At 46.4% G+C, this 26,676-nt stretch overlaps 1 protein-coding gene across 4 annotated transcripts in view; it reads right to left on the bottom strand.

Moving 5' to 3' along the window:
* Positions 1 to 26,676, bottom strand: part of FLNB (filamin B) — a 73,463-nt gene that overhangs the window by 35,410 nt on the left and 11,377 nt on the right. For all 4 annotated transcript variants that reach the window (XM_042799423.1, XM_032984232.2, XM_032984233.2 and 1 more), the window contains exons 2-12: positions 13,086 to 13,334; positions 12,019 to 12,116; positions 10,997 to 11,144; positions 7,770 to 7,888; positions 6,936 to 7,013; positions 5,967 to 6,129; positions 4,508 to 4,705; positions 2,651 to 2,788; positions 1,322 to 1,448; positions 653 to 789; positions 90 to 283 (exon numbers count right to left, since the gene is read on the bottom strand). In XM_042799423.1, the coding sequence (XP_042655357.1) occupies positions 90 to 283; positions 653 to 789; positions 1,322 to 1,448; positions 2,651 to 2,788; positions 4,508 to 4,705; positions 5,967 to 6,129; positions 6,936 to 7,013; positions 7,770 to 7,888; positions 10,997 to 11,144; positions 12,019 to 12,116; positions 13,086 to 13,334 (1,649 nt within the window). The remainder of the gene's footprint in view (positions 1 to 89; positions 284 to 652; positions 790 to 1,321; positions 1,449 to 2,650; positions 2,789 to 4,507; positions 4,706 to 5,966; positions 6,130 to 6,935; positions 7,014 to 7,769; positions 7,889 to 10,996; positions 11,145 to 12,018; positions 12,117 to 13,085; positions 13,335 to 26,676) is intronic.

Here is a 26,676-nt window from a genome sequence, read left to right as displayed (position 1 = left end):
TCAAGTCTGTTACCAGAAACCTTCAGAAACGTCTCTACTGTAGTTCTATCAAAGACGTGTTATGCCATGAGTGAACTTTTATACACCACCTTATCCGCGTTGAAGTCTCCTGAAGCTGGTCGGATGAAGGCCATGTAAGGGCTGTCTTTTATGTCCTCATCATCACACATGATGTGCACAGCATATTCACCAGGCTCTTTGGGCCAATACTTCACATCACATGAGCCATCATTCTTGTCATCACACTCAATTTTAGCCTGAGAAGGGCCTTCTATTGCAAAGCCTGACAAAGAAACAAGTAGGTTCCTCGTGTTAAGTTTGTGGTGGCTGCTAACTCAACACCACTTCCCCAAACCAATTTTTATTAGCCATAACCACGCCTGATGTTCTCTATCACCCTTCTCCAGCAATACAGGAGATAATCCATCATTCCCTTCTGGATCTCATCCCACAAACCACAGATTAACACTCCCCATCACACACATTCCTTTCTCTAGGAATTGCCTTTGATACTCTGATATAAGTTTGTGTTTAGACCAAAACATCTTACAGACATGGCTTTGTACTTCTGGAAAAGCTATTGTTTCTTGTGAGTTCATTGCTAGCATTGCAATACATAAATATTTCAGGCAAACTAAGTGAAGTAGCATACCAAGAGAGCCAACCTCTGTGCCAATGGACTCTACCACAAAGTCAGCCGACTTGCCCACAATCCCTTCATGCAGTCCTGGCCCCCAGGCTCGCACTTTCTGAGGACCTGCTTCATGACCCACTTGAACTTCAAAGGGGCTACAACCGAAAAACAAAGTATGGGATTAGAAATGAGGACAAATACAGCATCTGTGGTTTTTCCCAGGCATTTTAATGAGGCTTTACATAGCTGCTATCATGTGGTGGCACAGTGCCCAGCAGACTGTCTTTCTAGCAGAGAGGTCCATCCAACCCATGACATGCTTAGGTTTTGCACCACAAATCCTGAGTGTCAAAAAATTGGCTTGCACTGCTTGCTGTAGCCCTGGACACTAAACTCACAGATCCCTTCAAAACTCAGAGAAGTCCAAGCTGCATGATCCACCAAGTTTTACTGGGTTTTGTACTCATCATTTTGGGTTTAGCAAGACTTACACAAACCACCCTTCAAAGGTTTCCCAATATAAGCCACTGCAGCCCTAAAACAGGCTGTAAATAAACTGCCACAGCAGCTGCTTGCTACTAACTTTGTCTCCCCAGAGTTTCTTCAAAGGTCAGCATTGGTTTAAAAGCCCAAATACACAACACACCAAAAGGTACAAAAACTCAAAAAAATCTACTATTAACTCACCTTTTTGGGATGTTGTGCCCACCCCATGTAATTGTGACAACGTACTTCCCTGGGATAGCTGGATAATATTCAAATGCATATAGACCATCCATAAAGCCTTTTTGTTTCACCAGCTCCTCCAAGCCCTCTGTTGAAACATCAGTTCAGCATTAAACTTAACAGCTTCCATCCTGCCTTCAATTACTCAGACAAGTTCATGTTTTCTAGTATTTATTTTAGCTTGCAAGAATAAATTTCTTCGACCAGAAAAAAAAAAAAAAAAAAGGTCAGGTTATAAGGGAAGTTAGCTCTAGTTGCCCTCTAGGACAAAGAGAGCAAACAGTTCCAGAAGAAATACAGCAGAAAGTATTCTAAGTTACCAGACTTAATAGGTTCCCTTGTGTTTTATTTTCTTAGTCTGCAGTATGATGCATGTCATATGTTAAAACAAAAAAGCTTAACATTTGTCAGACTTTGTAACCACAAATATGCAGGGAATGCCTACTTCTCATTTTCTTCAAGATGAAGAATTTAGGGAGAAAAGCTTAATACACTAAAATTTACATCGATACGTCTGCTGCTTTTTTTCCCCCTCCTAACCGCATCAGGCCACACAGTCAGAGCACTGTGTGTGTGGAGGAGGTGAAGGCAATACAATGCACCTTTTAACAGTCCCGGCCGGGGGGAGGTGACCGGCTCACAAGTACAACACGAGCACGGCAGCTCCCCGAGAGCCCGGCCCCAGCAGCCCGCTGCACGGGCCCGTGGCCCCGGCCCCCGTCACCCCAGCCCGCCACCGGCCAGGCAGCGGGCCGTGTCCGGAGCTCAGGACACGGCGAAGGACCTGTGGGTGGTTCCTGGCAGAAGGTCTCCATGTCAGCCTACAGGTTTCCTTGACCCTCTTCTCCCCTGCTCACGTGCCCGAGCATCTGGTACAGCCAGGAGTGTTGCTCTGAGCCATTCCTAGCTTTACAAGAGCAGGATTTCCACCCTTCCAGAGACCCTGGAGCACGACTTGCTCCCACAGATCAGATGAAGATGCAATGTAAACTCATAAAGCTTGTAGGCCATGGCAGGCAGATGCATGGATTTTCTCAGTTTTGCTAATCAATATGCATTAAAATGGAGAGACCTAAAATCACGTGTAATCTTACCCAGCCCTGCAGACTGAAACCTCCACATCAGACACAAAGTAACAGAAAACCCTTCTGAAATTTTACTTTTTATGGTGATATAGATCCCACCAGTTCCATGAGGCCACCATCTCCTTACTGCTCTTCCTTATTGCAGTCTCTGCCTCCCCTTCTTCTCCAAAACACATCCACAGCACAAATTCACCTGAACACTTACTTGGTCCCTTTACAGTCACTCCAAGATCTCCGCTCCCTGCTGCTCTTGTATCAACCTTGAAGTCAGCCGTTTCCCTCATGCGGACGCCCTTGGGCTGCAGACCTCTTCCAGTGGCACGACATGCATTCGGATTGCAGGCTGCAAGGGAATTTCAGACATCAATACCGTCTTTGATTCGCAACATACACGTAGCCTAGGCAGCCTGGAACAACCTTTAGTTTAATGTTGACTCAGGGCAACCACAGCTTAGCTTTCAGCACAAGTTTTAATGTTATAGCATTAAGGCAGACAGACGGGAGTCTGCCCAGCCGTTGTCTATGTCCCGTGGCTTTTCAACATTAGCATTTGGTGCAGCCAGGCAACACTGACCCCCTACAAGGGCCATTTTTCAGAATTAAAGCAAACGCTGAAGCCCTGTTGCTTTTCAATCTTATGCCAGTTATCAATACAAAACTTTCACATAGCTATCATGTACAGATATTCACTGTGCTGAGCACAACCTTCTTAATGTCTTTCGTGTTGAGAGGCTCACTGCAGCATGGGGCGAAGTTTCCCTTTGCAGATAAGCCCCAGTGAACAGTATTATTGTGCTGTTCTTTCAGAAACACATGACTGGAATAACAATTAGCAAAGCCGAGTTCTGCACGTGCTTTGTTAAGAGATGTCACGTCAAAACCCCCTGGTTTGTGGCAGTTCACACTTTCAGAAGCAAAGCCACCAAGCCCTCTGCAGACCAAAGCAGCCATGGGTAGGGGCAGTAGGTTACATATGGCTGAACTTAAGCATATGCTTGACCCTTTTACACTAAGTGCTTCTCCAGGCCTGCAGAGTGGCTACATACATAAGGAATGCACACTTATGAACAGTTTTCGTTACACAATCCTGGCTATCATGTGGTCTTCAACTCCAGAGACCTGAAGGGTTTGAAGAGACTTACAAATAATCACAGCTTCCCAGCAGTGTAAACCCAACATGCACTTCCCCAAAATACGCCGTGCCGACAGCAGGAGCACACGTCTGCCAAGCAGCTCATTACGTTTTTACTTGTTTCAATAGCTTACAAGTTTTACCCTCACCCCTGCAGCAGCCAACATCACTCTGTATCCTACACTGGATGGCGCAAGCGAAGATCGCATGCCATCTGCTAGCTCCAAAAACTTGGTGGGAGCATACAGGAGCGTGCCCAGCGTGGGGTGGGAACGGCTCGCAGAGACATTAGACAAGTGAGTCAGGCAGCTTGTGGTTAAGCCAGCTTCACTGACTGGGTCACACATCGCTTCAGTTCACTTGCAACTTTCTTCCCCAACCCCAACAAAACCAGAAACCCTTTTGGCCAGGTCAAGCTGCAGGCTAGAAGCTTACGAAAAGCAAACATGACAGAGCATCCTGCACACCTCTTACCAACTATGAAGCCATTAGCAGTGAAGTCCAAAATTCCACAAATGGAGGGTAGCTCAGGAGAGATGAGCACAGATCTAAAAGCGTAGGAGCACGTAAGGATGGAACAGAAAGCAAGTTAGGTGTCAGTTAAGGAGGAAAACAGTAAATATAGTCATTTGAGGAACAAAGGTAGAAAACTGCAAGACACTGCACAGCTGCATAAAACACTTCAAAAAAAATACAAAAGGGCAGCTTAACGTTTGGAGGTCTAGGCAGAAAGGAAACTCTAGCAACAAAAGCCGTATTACTGTTAGAGAGCACTGTTTTACCCTGTGAATACCCAGGTGACCCACTGAATCAGGTCCAAGATATTGAAAGGTACAGAGAATATCCAAGGCAAGATTCAAGCATGTTCTGTGATCATATTCAAGGAGAAAAGCTGCCATCTACATTTAGGTGCATTTTTAAACAGCATACCCTCTCCAACGAGAACAGTGCAAGGAGTTTTGGGAATTGTCTCCCCAGCAAAAGTCACTTTGACTATGTGAGGACCAGCTTGAACAGGTTTGTAGGTGCAACGGTAGACTTGGTTGCCTTTGTCTTCTACTGCAACTTCAGCAAGGCTTCTCCCCTGAGGATCCTCCACTTCCACATTCACATCGCCCACACCAGCACCTGCAAAGGAAACAAGCCCAGCTGAGCCCTGGCTTCACCACAGCAACATGCCCTGTGTTTAGGATCTAAGCCAGCCATCCTCTGCTACCAATTCTAGGCTCAGCCTATATGTTCAGCTTCTGCTGACAACAACCAGACACTCAAGTGGGGAGGGGGCAAGACAGGATAGTGGCAACTCCATGAAGCCATCAAACTGGAAGGGCTCTGCTGCTCCAGCCGCAGGGTATTATAGTACTGAACACACATACAGCCTGGTTACCCTATTGTTTCCACTCTGTAGCACCTCTATCACAGACTAGCCCACAACTTTACCAGTCCGTTCAATCTCTCAAGCTTTGAAGCAGCTTAGACTAAGAGCTTGGACAACAGGCATGCTGGTCCGGACAAGGATCCTTCTCTGCCAACTATATGTATTCACTTTTGTTCAGACACCTGTTCCTCTCACGTTTTATTCAACACATTGTGCAACAAAAACAGTTTTCCCGACACTTTCAGGTGCCAGACATGTCTTTACATGATGCAGACCACTCCTTCTCCCAATTAGAGGCTGAACATAACACTTCCCCTCACTATAGCCACATTTAATTTTATTTCTAAGCACCTTCAGGCAGAATGCAATTTAAAATATGCTACTCAGCATATTTTGGTGTTTAAATACTTCAAGTAACTGCTCTAAGTAGTTTCGCATTGTTCTAAATGAATTAGCATTTGTAGCATCTTACTGACTCATTCCTCTAGGCTACAGCATTGGCCTAATCGAAGGCAACAAGTCACATGATGGAGATGCCCTAATGAAGATAGGAGCCCTCTAATAATTACAATAGAGGCTGAAACCAGTTTGTCATCAGAAGTATGAACTCAAAGTAGCACTGCGGCAGATTCTTTCTGCAAAACTAAATATAGAACACATCAAGTGTTTACAGTTTACTCACAGTTCATCCTTTAGAGGTGGGCATTCCACATTCCTGTTTAAACTGCATTGGGGGGAAGAAGTCAGCCAAGAACTTGCTGCTGCCATTCAGCAAGTTCATGGCAAATTTCTGGGTAATGTTTAGCACCTTCCTGCCACAGCTCAGCTCCATGCTTCAAACGTTTCATACACAGCTGAAGCCTCCAGAGCAGCCTGGATATTATTCCACCTCTGAACTTGATGGGACTGGAAATCCTCATACACTTTTCAGTTTGCTTATTTCTCCAAGGCTTGGGTTCTCCTCACATTTGAGGAAGCTGCAGCATTTCAGCACTCATTCATCCTGCTTACCTGCTGTGTAAAGGTCAAAGTAGGTAGGTTTGTTGGCAATGTTGCCTGTCGTCTCCAGTCCTGGTCCCTTTGCTGTTACTTTGCTCGCATCTCCCTGGGCTTTGTCAACATTCACTTCAAATGGGCTTTTTGAGATGTGCTGCCCGGCAAACAGGACTGAAACCTAGAGACAGACAGCGTCAGCTCCAATCCACAGGGCAGAGGCAGAGCTCAGTGTCACTGCCACATAGCCAAGCGTGGGGTCAGGCGCCTGTGTTCCTAGCAGAGAGAGCCCATGCCTCAGAGGGGAAAGAGGCCACCCATCCCACAACCTTCATCCTGTCCATGCAGCATAACTGCTTGCCACCTCCTTAAAATGCTACTCATCACGGGGTCAGCCACACCAGGGGGGATGCTTGAATCTGAATGTGCCAGTAAGAGGCAGATCATCATCCAGCAATGAACTGGCTGCAGAAGTTTGTCCTTATCTTTTCAGGCTGGCTGTGGGGACCAGCAACTCAGGCAAGTGCCAAGCAATGGGATCACCCATCATAAACCCGCTGCTGCAGTCATCTGGGGACAGGGCTGGGTGGGAAATCTTCTCTGCAAAAGCCCTACTGCCTACCATATCATCAGAAAAGAAATGCCTTACAGAAACAACCTGGTACTTTCCTCTGTGTCCCTGTGACAACCCACAAAACTGGCTTCATGAGCTGCAAGAAATGGCCTCACATGAGAAGAGAGCCAGCGGTAGCACTTAACACACAAACACCCATGCACTTTCTCCCAGCACACAACCCCTTCCCCTTTGAGGAGGGATCAGCCCAATACCCCAGATGGAGAATTAAGGCCACAACAGGCTATCTTTCCTTCAGGATGCCCAAAGTGGCTATTATACAGTCAGTAAACATGTAGCTCTCGGGCTCACGTTAACAACCAGCAGAGCAGTGCATTTAGCAAGAGAATACTGGTTATTGACACACAACCTACCTTGTGAGGTCCAGTAACCCTTGGCACATACTGAACTGAATAGGTCTTGTTTTTGTCACTGGATGGTGTTATCTTCGCCTGGGAGAGAAAACACATCCATCGTTGAGTTGTGTCTACGCACACCAGTCTAAGACATTTCTGGGTTGTGCTTGGTACTGCAAGCTACTTCCAGAGTCAGCAATGTCAGAGATGTGTTGCTGTGGGAGCAGGGACCCTTGCTACCTCTTCTTCTCATACAGAAAAAAAACAACATTGGTTTTGCTTTTACATGAGATGAAGCAAGCTACCTTCTTCCCACCCCAGCCCTTTCCCTTGCTGTTAATTGTTCTACTAAGGCAGGCCAAAACTGAGGAGACATTAAGTCCAACATACAGCTGTATTTTTCTGGAATGTTGTAACATGATCGAGTGGAGCACTTGGATGAGAAGTTTCTATAAACATTAAAACCAGCATTTTAACTCAAAGTGATTCATGGCATCTAAATAGCTGCTTTAGCCATTCCTGCCGAATGAGTAAGGGCAGACAGTGATTTAGTGATGTATGTTATCTAAAAGCGTGTCAGAATGTACTTGGCCAGTCAAACTAAAGCACTGTAACTACTGGACATTGGAGTTGTGTTGCTTAGTTGCAGATAGTGACTTTTTTTTCAAGTTCATCCAGAAAGGCAATTATGAGGAAAAGCTTGAGGTTTGCATTGTGACAGATGGTATTTTGCAACTCCTTTTTAGATTATATATCTGTTAAGACCTCACCTGTGAAAGATGAAGGTTACTGCAAAGACTTCAGCATTCAGACCAGCTTTACTTTTCCACACAAAATATTTAACACACATACCTCCTCTCTGTTTCCTTCTGGATCCTCTATGAAGACCATCAGGTCTCCCTGCCCAGCACTGATGGTATCTACTGTGAAGATGGCAGGCTGCTTCACCATGTTCCCATGAGGCTCAATCCCTGCAAGGCAGAGCGACACATGAGCTGTTGCTACAAAACCCAAAAGGTAGAGCAGAGGCTGCCCACAGGGTGTCCAAGCTGTCCTCCCACACAGGCCCCAGCACCGGTTTCCCCAGGCCGCTGCACGACACCTCTTCACCAGCTGCCCAGAGCACCACGCTCACAATAACCCCTCCTCTTACAATACAACCATTTTTTTTAAAATTGGTTGAATCACTGGCACTCAACTCATCTCAGGATCTCTGGCCGAGTCAGGAACCCAGCTGATATCTGGCTTCAGGTAAAAGCAAGTTACCCCATCTGCCCAAGCAGCGTACTGAGGGTCAGCCCCACGGCCAGCGAGTGCCCAGCCGACGCTGGCAGCGAGCGGGATATGTGCATCAGTTGCTCTTTAGGAGCTGCTCTGCTTCTCACAGCGAAATGCTGCAATGGTGCTGCACTGCAGGAAGGGCAACCAAGGGAGGCAGGAGAGAAATTTTGGGAAGCCTTTTGGTAAAGGCATTACCCTAGAGACAAGGGTGAAAGACTTATTTAAGCAAGACAGTTCTTACCTAAACTGTCCCATTTTACTCCATTTTCAGAACTCAGCTGTACAGACACTGCTCAGACTTTTTATTCTTTGAAAGCTGCCAGAGTGAACACTGTACAAATGGCACGCAGGAACCACTTTAAACCATGAAAATCCTGCAGTTCAGTGCCACTTCCACTTAACTTTTAATCAGTTTCCTTATTCCTCAGCACTGGGCCTGCTACAGCACGCATTTACCGCAGGGTTTCCTCATCTCCCTACACATAGCCCCAGGTCATGACACCTGTCATGATGGTGTCAGACTGAGTGGGTGGAAGAACTTCCCGAAGTTGCTGGTTCCAGACTAGCCCAAACATATGTACCCTTCCGTCCAAGGGAATTACTCCTCAGCTTATTCATAAAACCATGGGCACTACTGCTCCATAGCACAATTAGTGGAAAGTGCAACGTCTGATAGATTATAAAGGAAGTGGTTGTGAACAACAGAATTCCTGAACTTGTTTATCTTCAGAAAACAATAACTTGAGAGCAATGCAAGGAAGATCATGTTTTTACTAGGAAATCTGAGCATTCTGATAAGGTGTTAACAATTGACATATTAATTCTTTCAAACTAAGCCCCAGATTATCATCTAGTTGAAACAGCCATAAATTCGTTGTGTGGATCTTCAGTCCACCACACAAACATTATGATTTGGTATTCGAGTTAAGATTCCCTCCTCCTGCAAGCACAACGAGAAGGGCTGCTTATCCTTAGAAGGCAGCTTCAGCCAGGACAGCATTAGTCACAGCACTTTCTTACATTTCACCTTCTAGATTTTACTCTCTTATCAGAGATCTGCTTTGGCTGGTTAAACGAGAACTCATAGTACATCACTGATGATGTGCACAATTCTGTACAGCACCTCTGCAGGCTCATTTCACAGCAGCTGCCCTCGGACCAAACCACGATAGAGTCCAGGGTGGTGTGCTACAACTAAGACTCACATTGGGATGTTATGAGCAACTTACACAGAAAAACAATAATTAAAAAAGCTAAGACTGACCCACTTGACACTTGACAGTCAACTTTTTCTGGAAGCATGAAGACCTGTTACACATTTGTCTAAAAGACCCTGCCCAGTTTGGTATTAAGTCCCTTGCTGTCAGAATCACCTTTCAGTCCTGACATATGTTAGCAGTCAGAATTGTCAATTATATTTAGTGATTTTTTTGGCAATTAACTTTGGGAAAACATCAATCTTTCAAGAAGAGTTGTCACCCTTTATAATCTCCATTACAATGGCTCCAGAGCACTGTACACATGAAAGCAGACAACAAAATAATTCCAGTTTTTGAAAGAATAAGAACATGACTAAAGCCAGACTTGACAGATTGAGGCAGGTCAATTGGTCATTTACACAGTAAGTGGAGTATAGATACATTTGGGGTCTGACAAATGTATCTGTGTATCATGGTTGGTTGTGGAAAGCACCAATGAAGGACATAAACTCTGAGTAGAGTAAGTGTGAAACCCACTTCTGATTATAGTAACTGCTCTTCAGTGCACAAATAGTATCCATGTCCATTCATTCCATTAGTTAAGTTTCAATGGAAAATCAAGTTAAGGAAAAAAAAAAACAAAACACAAGAATAATGGAAAAAATAAGGAAAGTTTTCTTTCTTTCCATTTCACTTTTGTACACCCAATTCTGAAACCCACTAATTGTAAAAATGTTGAAGGACCAAGAGCAGATCACGGATCTAAGAAAAAAAAAAAAAAAAAAGAAGATGGAATGGGGAACAAAGTGTGATGCTTAAGTGATGTCTTCCTACATACCAAACATATTGAAGGTTATTCATTTAGTTGTGACTGTATACCAGTCTGGAGTAGAACTACATCAAGAAGTGACAGGAAATTATCCATTTAAAAGGTAAGTTAAAAGAAAGAATGCCTATGTAGATCTACAGTTGCATAAACATCTACGGTCAAGTCTTTCCAATTATCAAATACAGCCTTTACAACAAAGGCTCGGCACTATTTAGTGTTTGACAGGTTACCAACCCACCTTTGTGCATGTGCAAACAAAGTATTCACACCTACAGATCAACTAAAATAACTTAGAATTAACCTACCCTAATATACATCTGCCATCAAGCCTGGGAAACTGGAGACTGCCCCTACAAGAGAGACTGCTCATGGAGACACAACAGATGTAAAGATGTTTCTCCTCTTTAAAGGAGGGCTTTATCATGAGAAGCATTCACTCCTAGATCAATGACCATCAGCAGCAATACTGCTAGCTTAAATTTCGAACCAAGGTTGTTTTAGCCCTGTATCATGCTTCTTCCAGTTGTGGGCTGCAAGGCTGGCAGCTTGCAGAACAGGTTCAGAGACTCTGGGGAATTTACATGTTAGAACTAGGAGTGTCTTTTGGAGTATATCCACGTATTTCTGAAACTAGGCACCACACCAAGAGCATACAAGTGAAACTTTGAAGTCAGTTACAGTAGGCCTGGAGTTCAACATAAGCAAAAAGCCCCACCCAGCTTTCTGAAGAGTTAAACGCTCTGTGCAGCTTAAGCTCACCAAGTCCTTACCTCTGCCATAAGCCCTTGCTTTCTTTGGATTCAGTTTGGGTTTTAAAGGAGCTCCTGGTTTCAGCTTGGCTTTGGGGAACTGGGACAGGTAAGTCATTACAGAATGTTCATCCACATCAGGGTGGATAATTTCTTCAGGGGTAATAACCTGAAAGACAGCACAATTAAATATATTGTACCAGTGCTTGGTTACCACACGTCAACACAGAAACACAGCTATGACACAGTCTCAGATTTCAGAACTCTCACATGCTAATGCGATTTCTTACATTTATTGTCCCTTTGATACACACAACATCATTTATTATCTCATGGCAAGAAAATCAAGAGGTTCATTATGGTCCCAATGTGGTCTGGGGGCTTTTTGTGCCTTGATTATTGGGGCTTCTCAGAAGACTGATAAACTAAAGGGTAAGAAGGCACAACAGTAGCTGTTTCCCTGGAAAAGCAACACAGGGATAACTGAAACTGAAAGAATTAGTAATTCATAATCCTGTGTGCTACAGATCTGAACTGCAGTGCTTGCAAAGTGGAACTTGTGACCAGTCTCTTCTCCTGCTCCCACAGCTTCAGAGACTTCAGCAATTCTGTCCAACTTCATCAGCATGAAAACAATTCCGTTTGCAAATACATTGTTCTCTGATTTAAAGTCACCTTTGCAGGTGGTTTCCTAAGCCAGTGGGTTTTTCTTTGGTGGAATTCAATGCAGCAAAGCAAACTTACTGCATGGACTAACAAAGCAGGCACCACTACACGAGCACTTTTTCCCCTACCCCATGTACATGCTGCAACACCAGCTGTCTTCAGCAGAGACACCTACACAAGATCTTACAACCAGAGCTCTGAGATGTAATGGTGAGTTTCATTACAATTTGCCCTTTCTCAGGCAATTTCACATGAGCAAACTGTAACTTCTGAAAGTGTCCAAGCAATTTCACCTGCTTTCCTCAATCTAAATTCAATCTGGTGGCAAGTCCAAAGCTAACGGCTGTGCTTCCCACAGGCAGCCTGCACAGCCTTACCTGTGGCACACCCAGCCAGTCGTCCGCCTGTTGCATGGCTTCCCGAGCATTGTCAACGGGTTTCTTGGGGTCCCAGGCCTCCCAGTCGGGGCACAGGCCTGCAAGTACATTTCAGATTTCAGTTGTTAGGTGTTATCTGCAAAGGAGCTTCCCTAGCCAAAGAAACCAAGCAAAAACTCCACAGCCATTTGTAATTATGCTGCTATACAGAAAGACATTAAGAGCTTTGCAGAAGAAACCAAGACAAGAATGTGCTGCTCACTGAAACATTTCTGAGACAACCACCAGCACCACCATGGGCCCTTATGGCAGACAGTAACAGCCAGTTCAGAGAGACTCCCACCCACCTTGCCTGTCAACAAAAAAGATGTATAGCGTTTCAGTCAGCCACACAACTGCACTGCTTTAAACTTAAGCTGGGCAAGGCACCATCCAAATTCAGCATGAATACATCTAGCCATCCTTTATGTTTCACTGGCTCTCCTGCAGCACATTTGGAAAAGAAAATTTCAACTGCTTGCCACAGCATCCCAGATTGCATTCGATGAACACCAGCAATTGCACTAGCAAGATGGCTTTACAAGACAGTGAGGAAACTGCCTTTTTCACACTTCATCACATTACTAGCCTTAAGCAGCACAGCCTCAGCTGCTAAACACTGAAGTTGCAGGTGAAGTGCAGCTTCTGGCTGCTTTGTGCTCCCTCTGCAATCCTATTTCAGGAGAACACATGAAGCCTCCTGCTGCGCCCTGAAGTTGAAAGGTTGTTGGCACTCGCTGTGGGAACAAGTCTTTCTTGCATTTAGGAGCCAGCATTTGCGCCTTTGTCCCTTGTACCCAATACAAAGCTCAGACGTGGCGCCTCCAATAATGGAATCACATATTCTGCTTTAGGCCAGGATTTCTCTTGGCCAAGTCGTTTACAACCTGCTGCTTCCCACAGCTGGCCTCTTTGGACTCAGGTTTTCTTGAAAGCCTCCTTCCCATCTCCAGCTCAGCAGTGGAAACCTCCCATAGGAACAGCAGAGCAAGCAAGGACAACACTGACCATCAGAGCAAAGGACTTACCTGGAGCACAGCTGTCAACAAGAGCCCCTAGTGCTTTGCCATCTTGCCAGTTTTGATTGAAGTTCGTGATTGGCAAGTAAGGAATTTTGTTCTGGATCCAGCCCAGCAGCCTTTGCTTAGGGGTCTGCTTCTTTGCATCATCATCACCTTCATCCTCCCACACTGGCATGGAAATGGAGTAATGGAGGATAAGGGTCCATATCAAGCCAAGGATCAACTTCAAGTTTCCATCAACTATGGCTTTACTATCTGGAAGACAAAAGACATACAACTGATTTTTTCCCACCCTAAAGGAAATAGGCATGTTTTTAAAATACAGTGCCTGCACTCATGCCCAGGTAATCAAGGACAAGAGAAGCAACCCAGATCACTGCAGGCACTGCTTAGGCAGAGACACCATTCTTCATGCCTTGCATTAGGCAGGAAGAAAGAGAAGAATCCAAGGACTCTGTGCCCTCTGGCTCTCTTGAGAGCTCAGTGCTCTCCAAGGGTGGTGTGACTTGCCCTTGAAGCTTTACAACATTAAGCTTAGGAGAATTGGCGGTTTAAGATCTCTGGTATTTTGCATTTGGATGAAAAGTGCCACCTGGGATTTTTAAAGGCATTTGTATCTTATGGAAGAGGCCAAACAGCATGTGATAGAGTTCACAAGAACAGCATCCCAACAGGGATGAAATACCCCAGGGCATACCTAAAAGCACCATTTAGGAAACTGCATTTATGAACAGAAACATGCCTCCCCACACATATCAAATGTTTGCATTAAAAATGGTGGCAAAAAAACCCGCTATATTACAAAGCCCAGCAAAGCCAAAGTTTGGAGTTAGAACAAAGTCCAGATACATCACAGTCCAGGTACAAACAGCAAAGTGGGGAGTGGAGGTCCATCGGGCATCTTTTGCACCATTACACTCCCGGACTGCACAAAAAGTCATCCCTTCACACTACAAATTTGGAGTTAGAAGAAAAGGAAAAGCCAGCTCTGGCTTTTCCATGTCACACTCTAGCTAAGCGAAATTTTACCACCACAGCAGTCATGCCACAGCTCTACTTCCAGACACACCATGCAGCTAAGTTTAAGGCTGCTGGGTACCAATATCAGATTGTTGTAAAAAGCTGTCTGAAGCAGCAGGATATTTTTCTGCATCAGTTTGACCTTACGAATAAACCTCTACAGTTTTTTGAATACTCTTGCAATTTACTTTGATTTTAGCAAGTCACAGATTAGATGCATTCCCTTTGAGCTTGTAGTTGCTACTCAGGTTGTATTACACTTGTATCAGCTTCAGTTTGTTCAAGCTCACTGAAACCAGGGCTCTTTGGCAATTTTGTGGGATGCCCTCAGCCTGACTGATCCTTTCACTCATAGCAGCATGTTACAGCAGAGCGTTTTTCTGTTCTTTCCTCTGTTTCAAAAACTCCTTTTTAGTCAATAGAAGTTACAAGTGACCTGGCAGCTTTTGTCTGCTCTCCATCTCCTGGAGCAGATGCTGGAGTAAAGACAACTATAGCAGTATAAACTCACTTTTATCACACCAGAATAATTGTACAGGGATCTCTCTGAGTCATAGCTAACAAAAGAAAAAATGATCAGTACTTCAATTGCATTCTCCAGTTCAAATTCAGAGTGTTAACAGGTAGAGTCCTCCAACCTGAGCCTCACCATGCCCAACATCCACTGGGTATGCCTTACTCACTCTTCTTCAGCTACAGAGATTCCAGCAGCAACCCAATACGATCTTACTAATACACAAAGATCTCCTGACTTTCAAAGCAAGTGATTATACAGAAGAGCAACCAAGAACAGTAAGCACCAGGGTGTTCCCTTTAACCCAATGCTCAGGCAAAGTGGTTAATATTTACATGGTTTCACAATAGGGCGGTATGTCCTGAGCAGATAATACTGTAACTTCAGGCCTTGAATGGCGTTTGGCCTTTCTGGATAGTCAACGTCTGGTTTCTACTCAGATTTCATTTGTATTGGATTTTTTTACATATCAGTTTTGACTTATCTTACAAGATTATGATAAGTGTCTGCCACTTGACTGCTCACTGCTGATTTCACATCCAGTCTGAGATATGCAATAAATAGCTATGAGGTGATTGAGCCCCACTGGGTTTTAGTTACAGGTTCCAAGGTAAAAGTCTGCATCACATAAGTAGTGTGTCTCCTAGCAACAACTAAACAGTCCCTGCTGTTACCTATTTCCTCCCTTTCCAGCTGAGCTGCAAACTGGTCAGTGGAGGAAAGATGCACCCTTACAACCTATTAGGGAAAGTTTTCTTAAGAGAAATTTTTCTTAAAAGAAATTGTATCAGAACAGAAGGAAGAGCTGCATTTTACAGAGAGAGAGAGACCCGAAGCCCTGCTGACAGGCTCACCACAGTGCCCAAGCTCCACACGCTGGAATTAAGGGCTGCAGCATGCAAAAAACAGACCATTGGTGCAAACCCCCACTGCCCACCCACTCCCCGTGGCTGCAGCACCTCCATCCCATGCCCCACAGCAGACCACCCGCTCACACCGCAGTGCTGGAGCATACCACCAGCCATCGCATCCCTGCGCCAGAAACGCCTCTGAGCTTCAGTTTCAGATTTATACTGACATCAGCATTTTTACTAGAGTGGACACAGCAATGATTTAGTACTCTACAAGTAAACTCATTTCAGAAAACCATCCAGCATTCCCAGGGAGGAAAGCCAACAGGACAGAATCACCTCAGGCGCACTGCTCTACACATGTTACTAAAGAATGGTCCATTTCATATTTAAACCACATAAATAATATCTATATGTGGATGCGCTGCAGCTACTGCAGCAACCAGCCACATGCTCAGGGCCTTCTCCAGCACCCCATCACCATCTCCAGGGGTACAGCTGCGCAGTGGTCCTCGACCTGAGGAAAAAGAGCCTCTGCACAAGATAGCTTCACATCAAAAACAAGAATATCCCATCTCATGAGTCTCATCTAGAGAGGCCGGGCACAGGGCCACTGCCCCGATGACAGGAAAAGGTCCACCACAGGAACAGGACAGCTCTTCCTCCCCAGGGCTGGTACCATCCTCAAGATTGCGCTTGGTTTGCAAAGTCAGCAAACTCTTACAGTCTCTCAGCTTCCTGACAGGCATAGGGATCTCATGATGTAATTTTTTCCAAGCCTGCTTGTAGGAGGGTTTGTCTGCTTTCATTTGGGGTGGGGAAGAGGGAGGGAGAAGAACTCCTGGGCAGGACAGGAGACCTTATCAGCACCCAGAAGAGCTGTCTGCACGCTCTTCCCTCAGGTACCCTGCTCCCAGCTACAGGAGATCCCACCAGCAGCTCAGCCCTGGCTTGCACTCTCTATCACAATATAAAAGGACCCTCCTTGTTCAAGAAGAGACCAGAGTCCAGACCAAAGCAGGCTTGGTTTCCAAGCACTGGCATAAAGCTCAGCTTCAACCGAGCATTCAGCCTCTCCAGAATAGCCTGTGCTTTAGTGCTGCCTTTTTAATTAACTGACTGAAAACATTCAGTGCATTCTCCTTGAGGTCTCTTAGGCATTAAGATGCAAGTGGCACCCTGAAGACAGGCATCCATTAACAGGTCCTGCACAAGTAGTACAGAGCTGGCCCAGAAAACCCTGAAACCCTCTTAGTACAACCAAATATGCAGATATCCCCCCCAGCTCCAAGTGCACACTGCCAGTGTACTACTGCCAAGGTTCTGGAACAGTGAAAAAAAAAAATGTGTTTCCAATGACACTTAAGCACCAACAATCATTACTGCAGGCACTGACATGTACCCCAGCTCAGCTAGCTTTCCATTGGATTCCTCCCATTGCCTTGTCTGCTTCAAGACATTTTCTGGCCATCCCAGGCTGGAAAACGGATTATATGAACAGCAGATCTTGCAACACTGCTCTCCTACTATGAACATTACTTTTAGGCATACTTACTACTCAAACAATCCATGCTCTGAAACTTTACAAAGCCTTTCAAGCCACACGTCTCAATTACTCCTTCGGAGCTTATAGTAAACGTAGAGCATGGAGATGTACACTTGTGGTCGGTGTACATCTCAGAACCACAGCGCAAGTGCCCGGCCCTTGAGTATGCACCTCTACTGCCGGCAGCGTGAGCAGCAGTGTTTGGCTTTCAACTTTGATGAATTAGGTAGATGGGAACAAATCATCTGATTTCAGCTGAAATGGAGAGCGTGTGTTTACTCCACGGCACCAGGCGAGTTTCCGCAGATGAAAGGAGCCCTCCCTGCGCAGGCGGCAGCCGCCGATCCCTGCCTTCCCGCGGCTGGGAGGAAGCGAGCTGTCGCATCTCATCCGCCAAGATAATTTAACAGGGCTGAAACAAGTTCTTTACAGCACCACTGTAGACAGCTTTAATGCAACCTTTTTTTGGAGAAAGCACGGTCATCTGCATAATTTGCTTTATTCACATTACAATGCCTATGTTAACACCTGCAGATGCGCTTACATGTATGCCAGAGCACACTCACTGTGTCACTGTACCCGATAGGAGATGTGTACTTTGGAGATCAACATTCCTGCACAGCTGAGTCACACCACCACACCAGCAGCGGAGGATACCTGCAGACAGCCCTTTGACTTGTACTTTCAAAGGACACATTTTTATGGGGAGCCCAGGCATGAAGCAGGAATCCACTGCTGGAGTGCCACAGGACCTCTCACCTGCCCCAGACTAGTACTCAGGAGGACTTCAGCTCAGCTAGAAACACAGGCAACCAACTTCAGAAGTTCCATCTAAAACAGCCAACGGGTGAGGGGTTTGTTGTTGGGGTTTTGTTTGGTTTGCCTTTTTTTTTTTGTTTTCATTAGAACTCAGAAGTTTTGGGCTGTTACATGAAAGTCCTGCTGATACTCAGCTGCGGACTCCAAATTTGTGAATGCTGTTAGATTTTTAGACAGTCTGCAAGTTTTCATTGGCTAGATACACTGTCCAGAACCAGCAAGAAGCAGAAGCACTCAAGTTCAGCTTTAACAGGAACCTTCATTCCCACCTACACTGTCCAATGCGCATTTTAACTTCAGTTACTCCACTCTAACTTGCCTCCCTCTTCTGAAAGGAACCAATGGCAATCCAGTGTCAACAAAAGAGCAATCGCCATGAAGCAAGATGCAGCCCCTGTTCAGCGGCACTGCAGTCAGCCCGCTGCCCAGAGGTCCTGGCGTCAGGATGCAGCTTGACAGGACCTGTATGCTGGCTGCTGGGGAAAACCTGCCAGCGAGACTTAAGCTGTTCTGCAGAATCAACACCAGCATTGAACAAGCAAGCACTCCCTCTTCTGTAAAAAAAAAAAAAAAAAAAAATCCTATATATAGCCCACAACATTAAGTTTTATGTAGGAGTATCCTGCTTCTTAGTCAGCTATTACAATTTAAGTGGCTGCTTGGTAGGGTGAAGAGGAAAACAGACTGAACCAGAGCTCATTTGCTTCCCCCATCACACCTCTGAGTCTAGATTATAATTCTTTCCCTTTTATTATCCTATTAACTAAGTGGCAACCAGCCCAAAAAATAGATTATGGCAATTCCATAGCCCGGCAGTACACACCACCAGCCTCAGGCTTGAAAAGGAACCAAGTTTTAACTGCTCAAGCTGATTTATAATTGTTGCTCTATACTAAATATTAATATGATATGTTACACTTGGATTGTTAATACCACACTCCTTAAAGCACAAAGACAGACGTTAAAGTGTCTAGCCTCCAGCCAGCAGTGTGACTAGCCTGAGCCAGCAATGTGACAATCTCGAGACAAACGTGTCATTTTTACAGCCTGGGCCACAAAAAACTTCCCAACTCAACCTACCGAGTGGAAAACTGCCAGAGGTGCAGAGCTTGGTCCTCTGTATTTGTGCCTGTGGCTGTCCCAGAAGCAAGGACCAGAACTGAAACCTGACATTGATTTGAAGTTTTCCAATTCATCTACTCCAGATGAGATCCCTAAACTCTACTTGTGTTGTGCCATAGCCAGCAGCATGGTAAGATCTCACCTGGCATTGGCTCTTTAAACAGAGCTTAGGGCCTTTAAGTCACAATACTTATGACTAAGTAAATTGAGCATCTTTTGCCTTTAACCTAATCACCTAGGGCGCATTACAATTTAGTTTTAGGCATCTTCAGAGCTGTAAGAATATTTATTAGACTTACAATTTATCACCACTTGATTTTAAGATCTGGTGCTGCAAGAAAAAATCCTGTGACCTCACACATTTTTCAGAACTGCTTCACTTGTTCTTCTTGGGCTTTTTCCCAGCCCAGTATACACCTTTAATTTCAGTCAGCTCTATACTGGAAGCACTGTTTCCAAAAGAAAAAAAAAAAAAAAATTCAAAGTAAGATCTTGCAGACAGTGAGTCCCCTCACTCCTCTACTAAAAAGGTTTTCCAAGCTGCAACATGGAAAATTCCAAGCAGATTTTTGGTAAAAAGCCGTCGCCATGAGGGCTGTCACATATTGGAACAGAAGCCCAGGGGGTCCATACAGTCTACATCCCCTGAGTTACTCAAATTTAACTGGACACACCCTTGAACAACCTGATCAAGTTGGGTCTGCTCTGAGTACATGGCTCAAACTGTATGACCTTCGTTAGGTCTCTGCAAAATTAATTATTATACTATTAAAAAAAAAAAAAATCCACTGTTACAAACAACTTTGGGACTAGTATCTTCTGCTTATGTGCAAGCCTGCTTTGCATTCCGATTGAGCACAAGTATTACCCAAACTGTAGCAATGCTCCCTGAACTCTGCCCTACAGCAGAGCTGCGAGTCATTTTCTGTTAGACAATTAGTGGAAACACGATAAGCTACCGCAGCAGACAGCTTCCTTACTAAATCGAGCTAGCACTACAGACTGTGCAGTCTTGTGAAACAAATGGAGGACTGAAAAAGACACTTTTGAGAAATGAATTTATTTCTAAAAAGACAGTTTCTTGGCTGAGGCTACAGTCAACACTGCTTGCTCACAGTCTGAGCAAAGTCATCTTGGAAGTTTTGATCTTCACATGCGGAAGTTCTGCCACAACCAGCACTGATCTCTGCATCCAGCTTCTCTAAAAAAGCTATCAACCTCTCCAATCTTGATGTCTTCCCTGTTTATAACTTTGCTTTATGCATTATATGGAGGAAGAACCCAAAACGCATGGTCCTTAATACAAAACAAAGGAGCAGTCTCAACAGCCCTTACTCCCTATTTCCAGACATGGAAGGAACTTTACATAATGCACAAAGTCCATCTCAGTTATAGATCATTTACGTAGAGACTGTAGAAACTTTAAATCCTGGTATCTTGAAGTTTGAGTACCTTCCACCTCTAATTATACTCACCTATTGTTAAACAGCTATAGCAATTAGCGAACCGAAAAATTAAGCATTCATTCGAGCTTGATCTTCTGCAACAGTGAAAACTCCACATCGAACCAAGCTCTTCCAAAGCCCTGCTCCGTGCATGCCAAACAGAAGTATGCAGATGAGACGGAGCTGAGCAACCTAAGGAAATTCTTTGCTGAAGCATACAGTATGTGTTCACAGGCTTAGCATGCCTGCTAAAGACATTAGCAACATCCTCTGTAGGGATGGTATGTCTTTAAATCAATTACAGGGGTTCCTCTGTGCTTTGAGAACATGCTGCAGCTATTTCCCCCAGTGACCCTTAAGCCCAGGTCCACCTCACTGCGTCTCGAGGCTCAGCCCATGGCTCCTCGGGGGGCCACGTACCCCACGAAAGCCCAGGCTGTGCCGATGGCCCAGGGCTGGCGCCAGCGTGGTACAACACCGGCAAGGTTCATGGATTCCCGGCTGTGAGACCCACTAGCCTCCAACTGCAATGGGCTCCTGCCCCACTGCCCTTCTGCTGCCCGGCAGCGTTTGGGCTGGGTGCCGTGGCCCAGGGAGAGCGGTTCCTCGGCATCCAGCTCACCCCCATACCAGCCGGCTTTGGGCTCCTGCGCCCTGCCATGGCACAGCCAGCCGTCAGCTTCACTAACGAGCCTCCAGGCGTTCGTTACCCGAGGAAGTGTATGTGATACACCATGTACACAGCAGATCCACTAAGCTTTTTACAAGGTGAGTTTTTCAGAGGAGGAATGCCATTTCCCTGGAGGGTTGTAAGAACAGTAACCGAGTGCTGATCTGGGCACAGGCAGGAAGATGGAAAAAAAAATGCTGGTTTATTTGCTTGGGTTTGGGTTTGTTTTTTGGTGGTGGTTTTTTTTTTTTTTTTTTTTGCAAGGGGACAGAAACCATTTCCCTCTATGCTTACCAGGGTGTCTGGTTATTAAATAAAAAAACAACATAAGATTCCTTTGTGAGACTCATTTTGGGATTTGAGAGATTAAACATTAGAATTCAGAGGTTTTCAACAGTTTTTACTTTAACTGAATTTGAAACCATTCAGATCAGTCAGAGAACTTCAGGCCACTACTGCATCTATCCCCCTGTACTGTCTACTGGTACATGTTGGGCCTCTGGAAAGGATCTCTTATGAGAGAGAATATGCAACTGTAAAAACAAGTTAAAATCCAGTCCTTTCAGTGTAGGTTTGGTAAGAAAAAAAATACAGACTTTTAATACAGAAAAAGAACAAAAAGAATCAAACCAGTGGAGCTCACAGGAGTGAAATACAGATTAAAATAGCACTGCCCAACTTCTTAATGGGCATCCAGAGACCACTTACATCTTGCATCCAGAGGAGAAAGGCATAACATGAAGTAAGTTTAAGCCAGCAGCATAACAGCAACAGCAACCAACCCAGCTTCTCCAAGAGAAACTGAAAACGCCCAAGGGGACTGGAAGAAGTCAAGAATTTCAAAATTAGGAATTGTTCGGGTGGGTGGGGAAAAAAGTCAAACTGCGGGTGGCTTATGATCAAATTCCTTAATATTTTCAGTCTGAATACACCTAGGGTTTCTGTCGCCTTAAGAGCCATATACCAAGTTACGGATATGAAAAGGTAAGTGTGTTGATCTTGTGTTCAGGATAAAACCCCAGGCAGGAGGTGTCAGTGCACATCCGACTCTTGCTGAGAGTGCTCCTGGGGAGCGTCCCCATCGCCAGCACGAGGAGGGCTCCACGCTGCCTGCATGCCGCTCGGACAGGATTAGGAGCGAGCAAGGATGCAACGCAGAAGAGTATGAGCTGCCATTCACACTGGCTATTTCAGACTCCGCTGCTCACTGCCAAGCAGGTCCCCGCTCACAGATGCAGGACCACGGTGCAGATACCCAGCCAAGCCGCATACAGGAATGCTGGGCTAATTATTTGAGATCCTTTTTGGGGAGGGAGAAGGCGGGGGGAGGAGGGAAGGAAAAAGAAAAAAAAAAAAAGAGTGTGAATGTTCAGCCTTTGTACAGCAGCAAGTTTCCATGAGTGCTGCTTTGTTCGCAGCGAGCGAGCCCCTCGCCAGCTCCGCGGGGCAGCCCGCCAGCATGCCACTGCCGCGCTGTGACCCCAAAACCCCGGCTCGGCTCGTTAACCGGCACAGCCCAGCGCCCGGCGGCCACGGAGCGGGGGGCACCGTAACACTCCCCGCTCTCCTGAGCCCCCCCCCCCACGCCCCACCTGCGGCTCCCCGCGTCCCGCCGATGGGGAAGCGGGCTCTGGCCGCCCTCCCGTGTGTGTGGGGCCTGCCGCGGCACGCCGCCGTCCATGACATCACTGCCAAAACCACCCCGACAATGGGCCCTGTGAGCGCGGCCCCCCTCGCGCCCAGCAAAGCGCATTCCCCGCTGTTGAGCTCATCCCACCGCCCCTCCGGTGCCGGCCCCGGGAGCGGCCGGGACACTGCGGCTCCCGGTTGCCTCTGCCGGGGATGGTGGCAGCAGCCCACGCCACTGCGGAACGCGGCGGTTGAAGATGGGCACCCTCAGCTGCGAAGCGCTGCATTTCGGGGGAGGAACGAGCGGAAGGCGGGCGGCAGGAGCAGGAACAGGCTTGCAACCCCTTCATGCCTCACTGTGCAGAAGGAGCTTGGGACACTCCTGCTCCCCGCTGGTTTGGGGTGACACAGCAACCCCCCCCCCCATCCTCCAGGGCGGCATGGCTGGCAGCACCCCGAAGACCAGTTGCAGTGACCCCACAGGCAACAGGCGGCTTGGGAAAGCCTCCGGAAAGGGCCAGGCAGTGTGGGATCGGGGCCGTGGGAAGGGCTGCAGGATTGCACCCACACCGCCACTCACCCCCACTGCCCCAGGGTCAAACGCCGGAGGAGGGAAGCACCAGGAAGCTGTGGGGACAAGGCAACGCTGGCCGCCCCAGCGCTGATTAATCATTCAGGAATGACTTGTGAAGGAAAGTCCCTGCAGTGGGGAGCGAACATGCTGGAAAGTGGATTTCTGTTAAATGATGGAGGGAGAGGGGAAGATAGGAGGTCGTCCTGCCTTTGCCACGCTCTGCTGAGAAATGCTTGGCTCGGCTTTTGAAACCAAGTGACACAACACAAGCTACACCTCCCTCCTCTGGACGTGGGATGGGAGAGAAAGGGGAATGATCCTGTGCCAGGGCTCTGCTCCCAGAGGTCGGTACATTTATTGCCACAGCAGTGCAAGGCTTTGCCTTCCCATCAGAGTGGGCTGCTATGCCTGAGTCAGCAGCACCACTACCCAATTCACAGGAAACAAATTCCACTTAAGACATGAAAATTTTAGTCAAAAGCAAGACCTTAGCAAGATATACTTGTCTAGGAGTCTGATAAACTGAAGGTTATTTCATGCATGCATGCAAACAAAAAAACGCCTCCTCACAACACATCTTGTGCTTACACAACTAGAAAGCCAAGCCTTGATCAGCAAGGCTGAACTGATAAACACGGCTGTAGAGTCAAATTTCTGCAAGTGTAACACAACAAAATGAAACATCTTTAAAACATGAGTGCTGTAACCATCTCTGCAGGATTAAGGTAATCCTAAATCTCATCAGGTCACTTCAGGTTGCATCAAGATTAAAAACCTGGCTAGTTCTTGCAAAAACCTCCCAGGAGCTGGCAGAGGTATTAGGTGACAAGTCATTAGCACTGTGCTGCATCTTACATTAATGAAGGAAGGTTACTAAGCTTCCATGTAGGGAACCAACAGGAAGGTCCAACCTCCAGCACCAGCATGCACTGGAGATGGAAAAGGTGCAAAAGATGAAGCTGCCAAAAAAAAAAAAAAAAATGCCTTGGGAAGGCTGAAGAGCAACGAGTAATCCAGAGGTTTCCAGACGCCAGAGTGACCTCTGCATTACTGACAAGCATATTTACTCACACTGGGGGTAGGTCAAGACAGTTATAAGAAATGGCATGTAAAATCCTGCTGAGATAAATGAGCCCATTCAGATAGGGCTGTCTAACATCTTGTGTGCGGCAGACGCCAGGCACAAAAGCTGCAATGGATAGAGTTTCTGAAGCCAAAACCAACACATAGGAAATTATCAGAAGTGATTACTGTTTGGGGAAATCCTTGGCCACAACATACATCAAGATTCAATTTTTCCATCTGAAACCAGAATCACTGTACTGACTGTGATTCACTGTGCACAGGGCTGTTGGAAGGAAATCCCCATTCATGCAGCCCTGCATGGCTCAGCCCATCTCCACGCAATGCTGCAGCACCAGAGAGCTCAGGATTGGAGCATACTTTGTGGTCCAGGGTTGGTGACACATCAGAAAATACCCTGCCAGTTACTTTAGCTATGCAAAAGATTTGTGGTTTGTCTCAGTTTTGGTAGTCTCTGACTCTGAGCACCTAACCGCTCCACACAGGTTTGTTTTGAAGCACTTGAGCACAGATACCCTGTTACAGAAGCTCTGTAGCCCTTTGTACCTTAGCAACAAAGTTATTCCAGAATTTATCAGCAGGTCAGCTATCTCTGTCCTACCATTTCCCTGAGAAGCAATAGGGAAAAGATTAATCTCGAACATGCAATTGTACCCCCACTGCAGATAGGAACCGCCGCTTTGAAAATCTCCCTCCAACATCTGAGCCATTTCAACAATTCACTTTGATATTCAGACATAAGTACGCACTCTTAACATAAGCACACAGCACCAAAAACAGCCCTACACCCGCACACTGCCACCAGAATGTGTCTTGCCCCTCCACGGCAATTCAGCACTGCTGTGATGGTGCAAACCACCTGAAATCAGCTGTGGTCCTGCCTCTGAGCTCAGGCCACAGCACTGCCACACGAGTGCCCGTCGGGAAGGGGGTGACAGATCAGCACGAGCCAGGCTGCTCCCCGCAGCCGCACACCAAGCGGGGACGCCCGGGGCAGTTGCACCGTCACTCCAGCCACGTGCACCCACTGCGGATCCCTGCAGTCCTGGCAGGCACTGCTGCTTTTCCATGATCACTATGAAGATGTCTTAATGCTTTTGTGTGTAAGCCAGCTAGATGGTAATTCTTCATGAGCTTTCCAATACAGATACTTCTCCCCCCCTCCACTGGAAACCATGACCATCCCTGTCCAGAAGGGAAGGTGGCCATTTGCTTCCTGGAACATTAATCCTTAAATAAAAAATACTCAGTGTTGTGCAGCTATTTTTGAAGGAAGAGGCCTTCCCCTCTTTCTGGAGAGAGCAGTGAAGTTGTTTGAACATATTTTTGTATACTTGTGCTACCCAGCAGTAAACACGCTTCCATCTGCACATAGCCCAAGGCTCACCCCTGCAGTTGAGATTTAAGCCCTGTGTGTTTAACATCCCACACAGGACAGCACTCTGTTTATATGGTTTCAGCTACAAACCGCTAACATAAGGAATAGACGCTTGGCTTGAGGCCCAGGTAATTCATCTGACAGTGGCAGCCACTATCAGACAGACCTCTTTTGAGAGGAGCCTTCATGAGCAGGAGCACGGTGGTGAATCTGCAGAGGCACAGTCTGCACGGGTGGTCTCTGAGCACCTTAAAGAGGACCATATGGGATTAATGGTACAGCTTTAGCACATATTAGCCACAGCTGTGTGACACACACTTGTGTGGACCACATACCTGCTCCTCCCACCCAAACTTGCTCACCACACAGTGAAGCTTTGCTTCAGATGTGAGAGTTGCATCGCTCCGAGCAGCCCCAGCGACCCCCTGGCTCACGCTGGCTGCCGTGGGCTGGCTGGGCCTGGCCCCCAGCGCAGCTCTCCCATGCCGTGGGTCCTGAGCCATGCACGGGCTCTGCTCCAGGGCCATCCTCCTGCTCTTCCCCTGCACAGGCTGCTCCTAGTAAGAGGCAGGAGCTGCTCTGCTCATTTGACACCATCAGCCTAATCCAACTTTGTCAGGAGCTGCTCAGCCATAGCAGGCTCTGGCTGCTGACAGCATTTCCAAGCTAGCCAGGACTCACAGGGATACCACCTTCCCTCTCCGGAGGCTGGACTTCCAACTAAAGGCTTCGTACAAGTCTTTCCAAACTTCACAAGCTGACAGCTCTCTCCCTAGTCTTCAGGGACTCCACTCCACCACACACATGCTGATTGAGCAGGGTGCAGGCAATTACCCAAATCCTCACCAGCTGCAAGATCTCCTTTTTAATCTGCAGTCTCATGTTGTTCACATTTGTAAGCCTATTGTATTTTATATAGGGGCAGTTTTGCTAGGGCTGGAATAGT

This window comes from Tyto alba, unplaced genomic scaffold (assembly GCF_018691265.1).
Source record: "Tyto alba isolate M040663 unplaced genomic scaffold, T.alba_DEE_v4.0 Super-Scaffold_3, whole genome shotgun sequence".
Classification (NCBI taxonomy): domain Eukaryota; kingdom Metazoa; phylum Chordata; class Aves; order Strigiformes; family Tytonidae; genus Tyto; species Tyto alba.
Note: the sequence above shows the minus strand (reverse complement) of the source record. Positions and strands in the feature narration are given on the sequence as shown.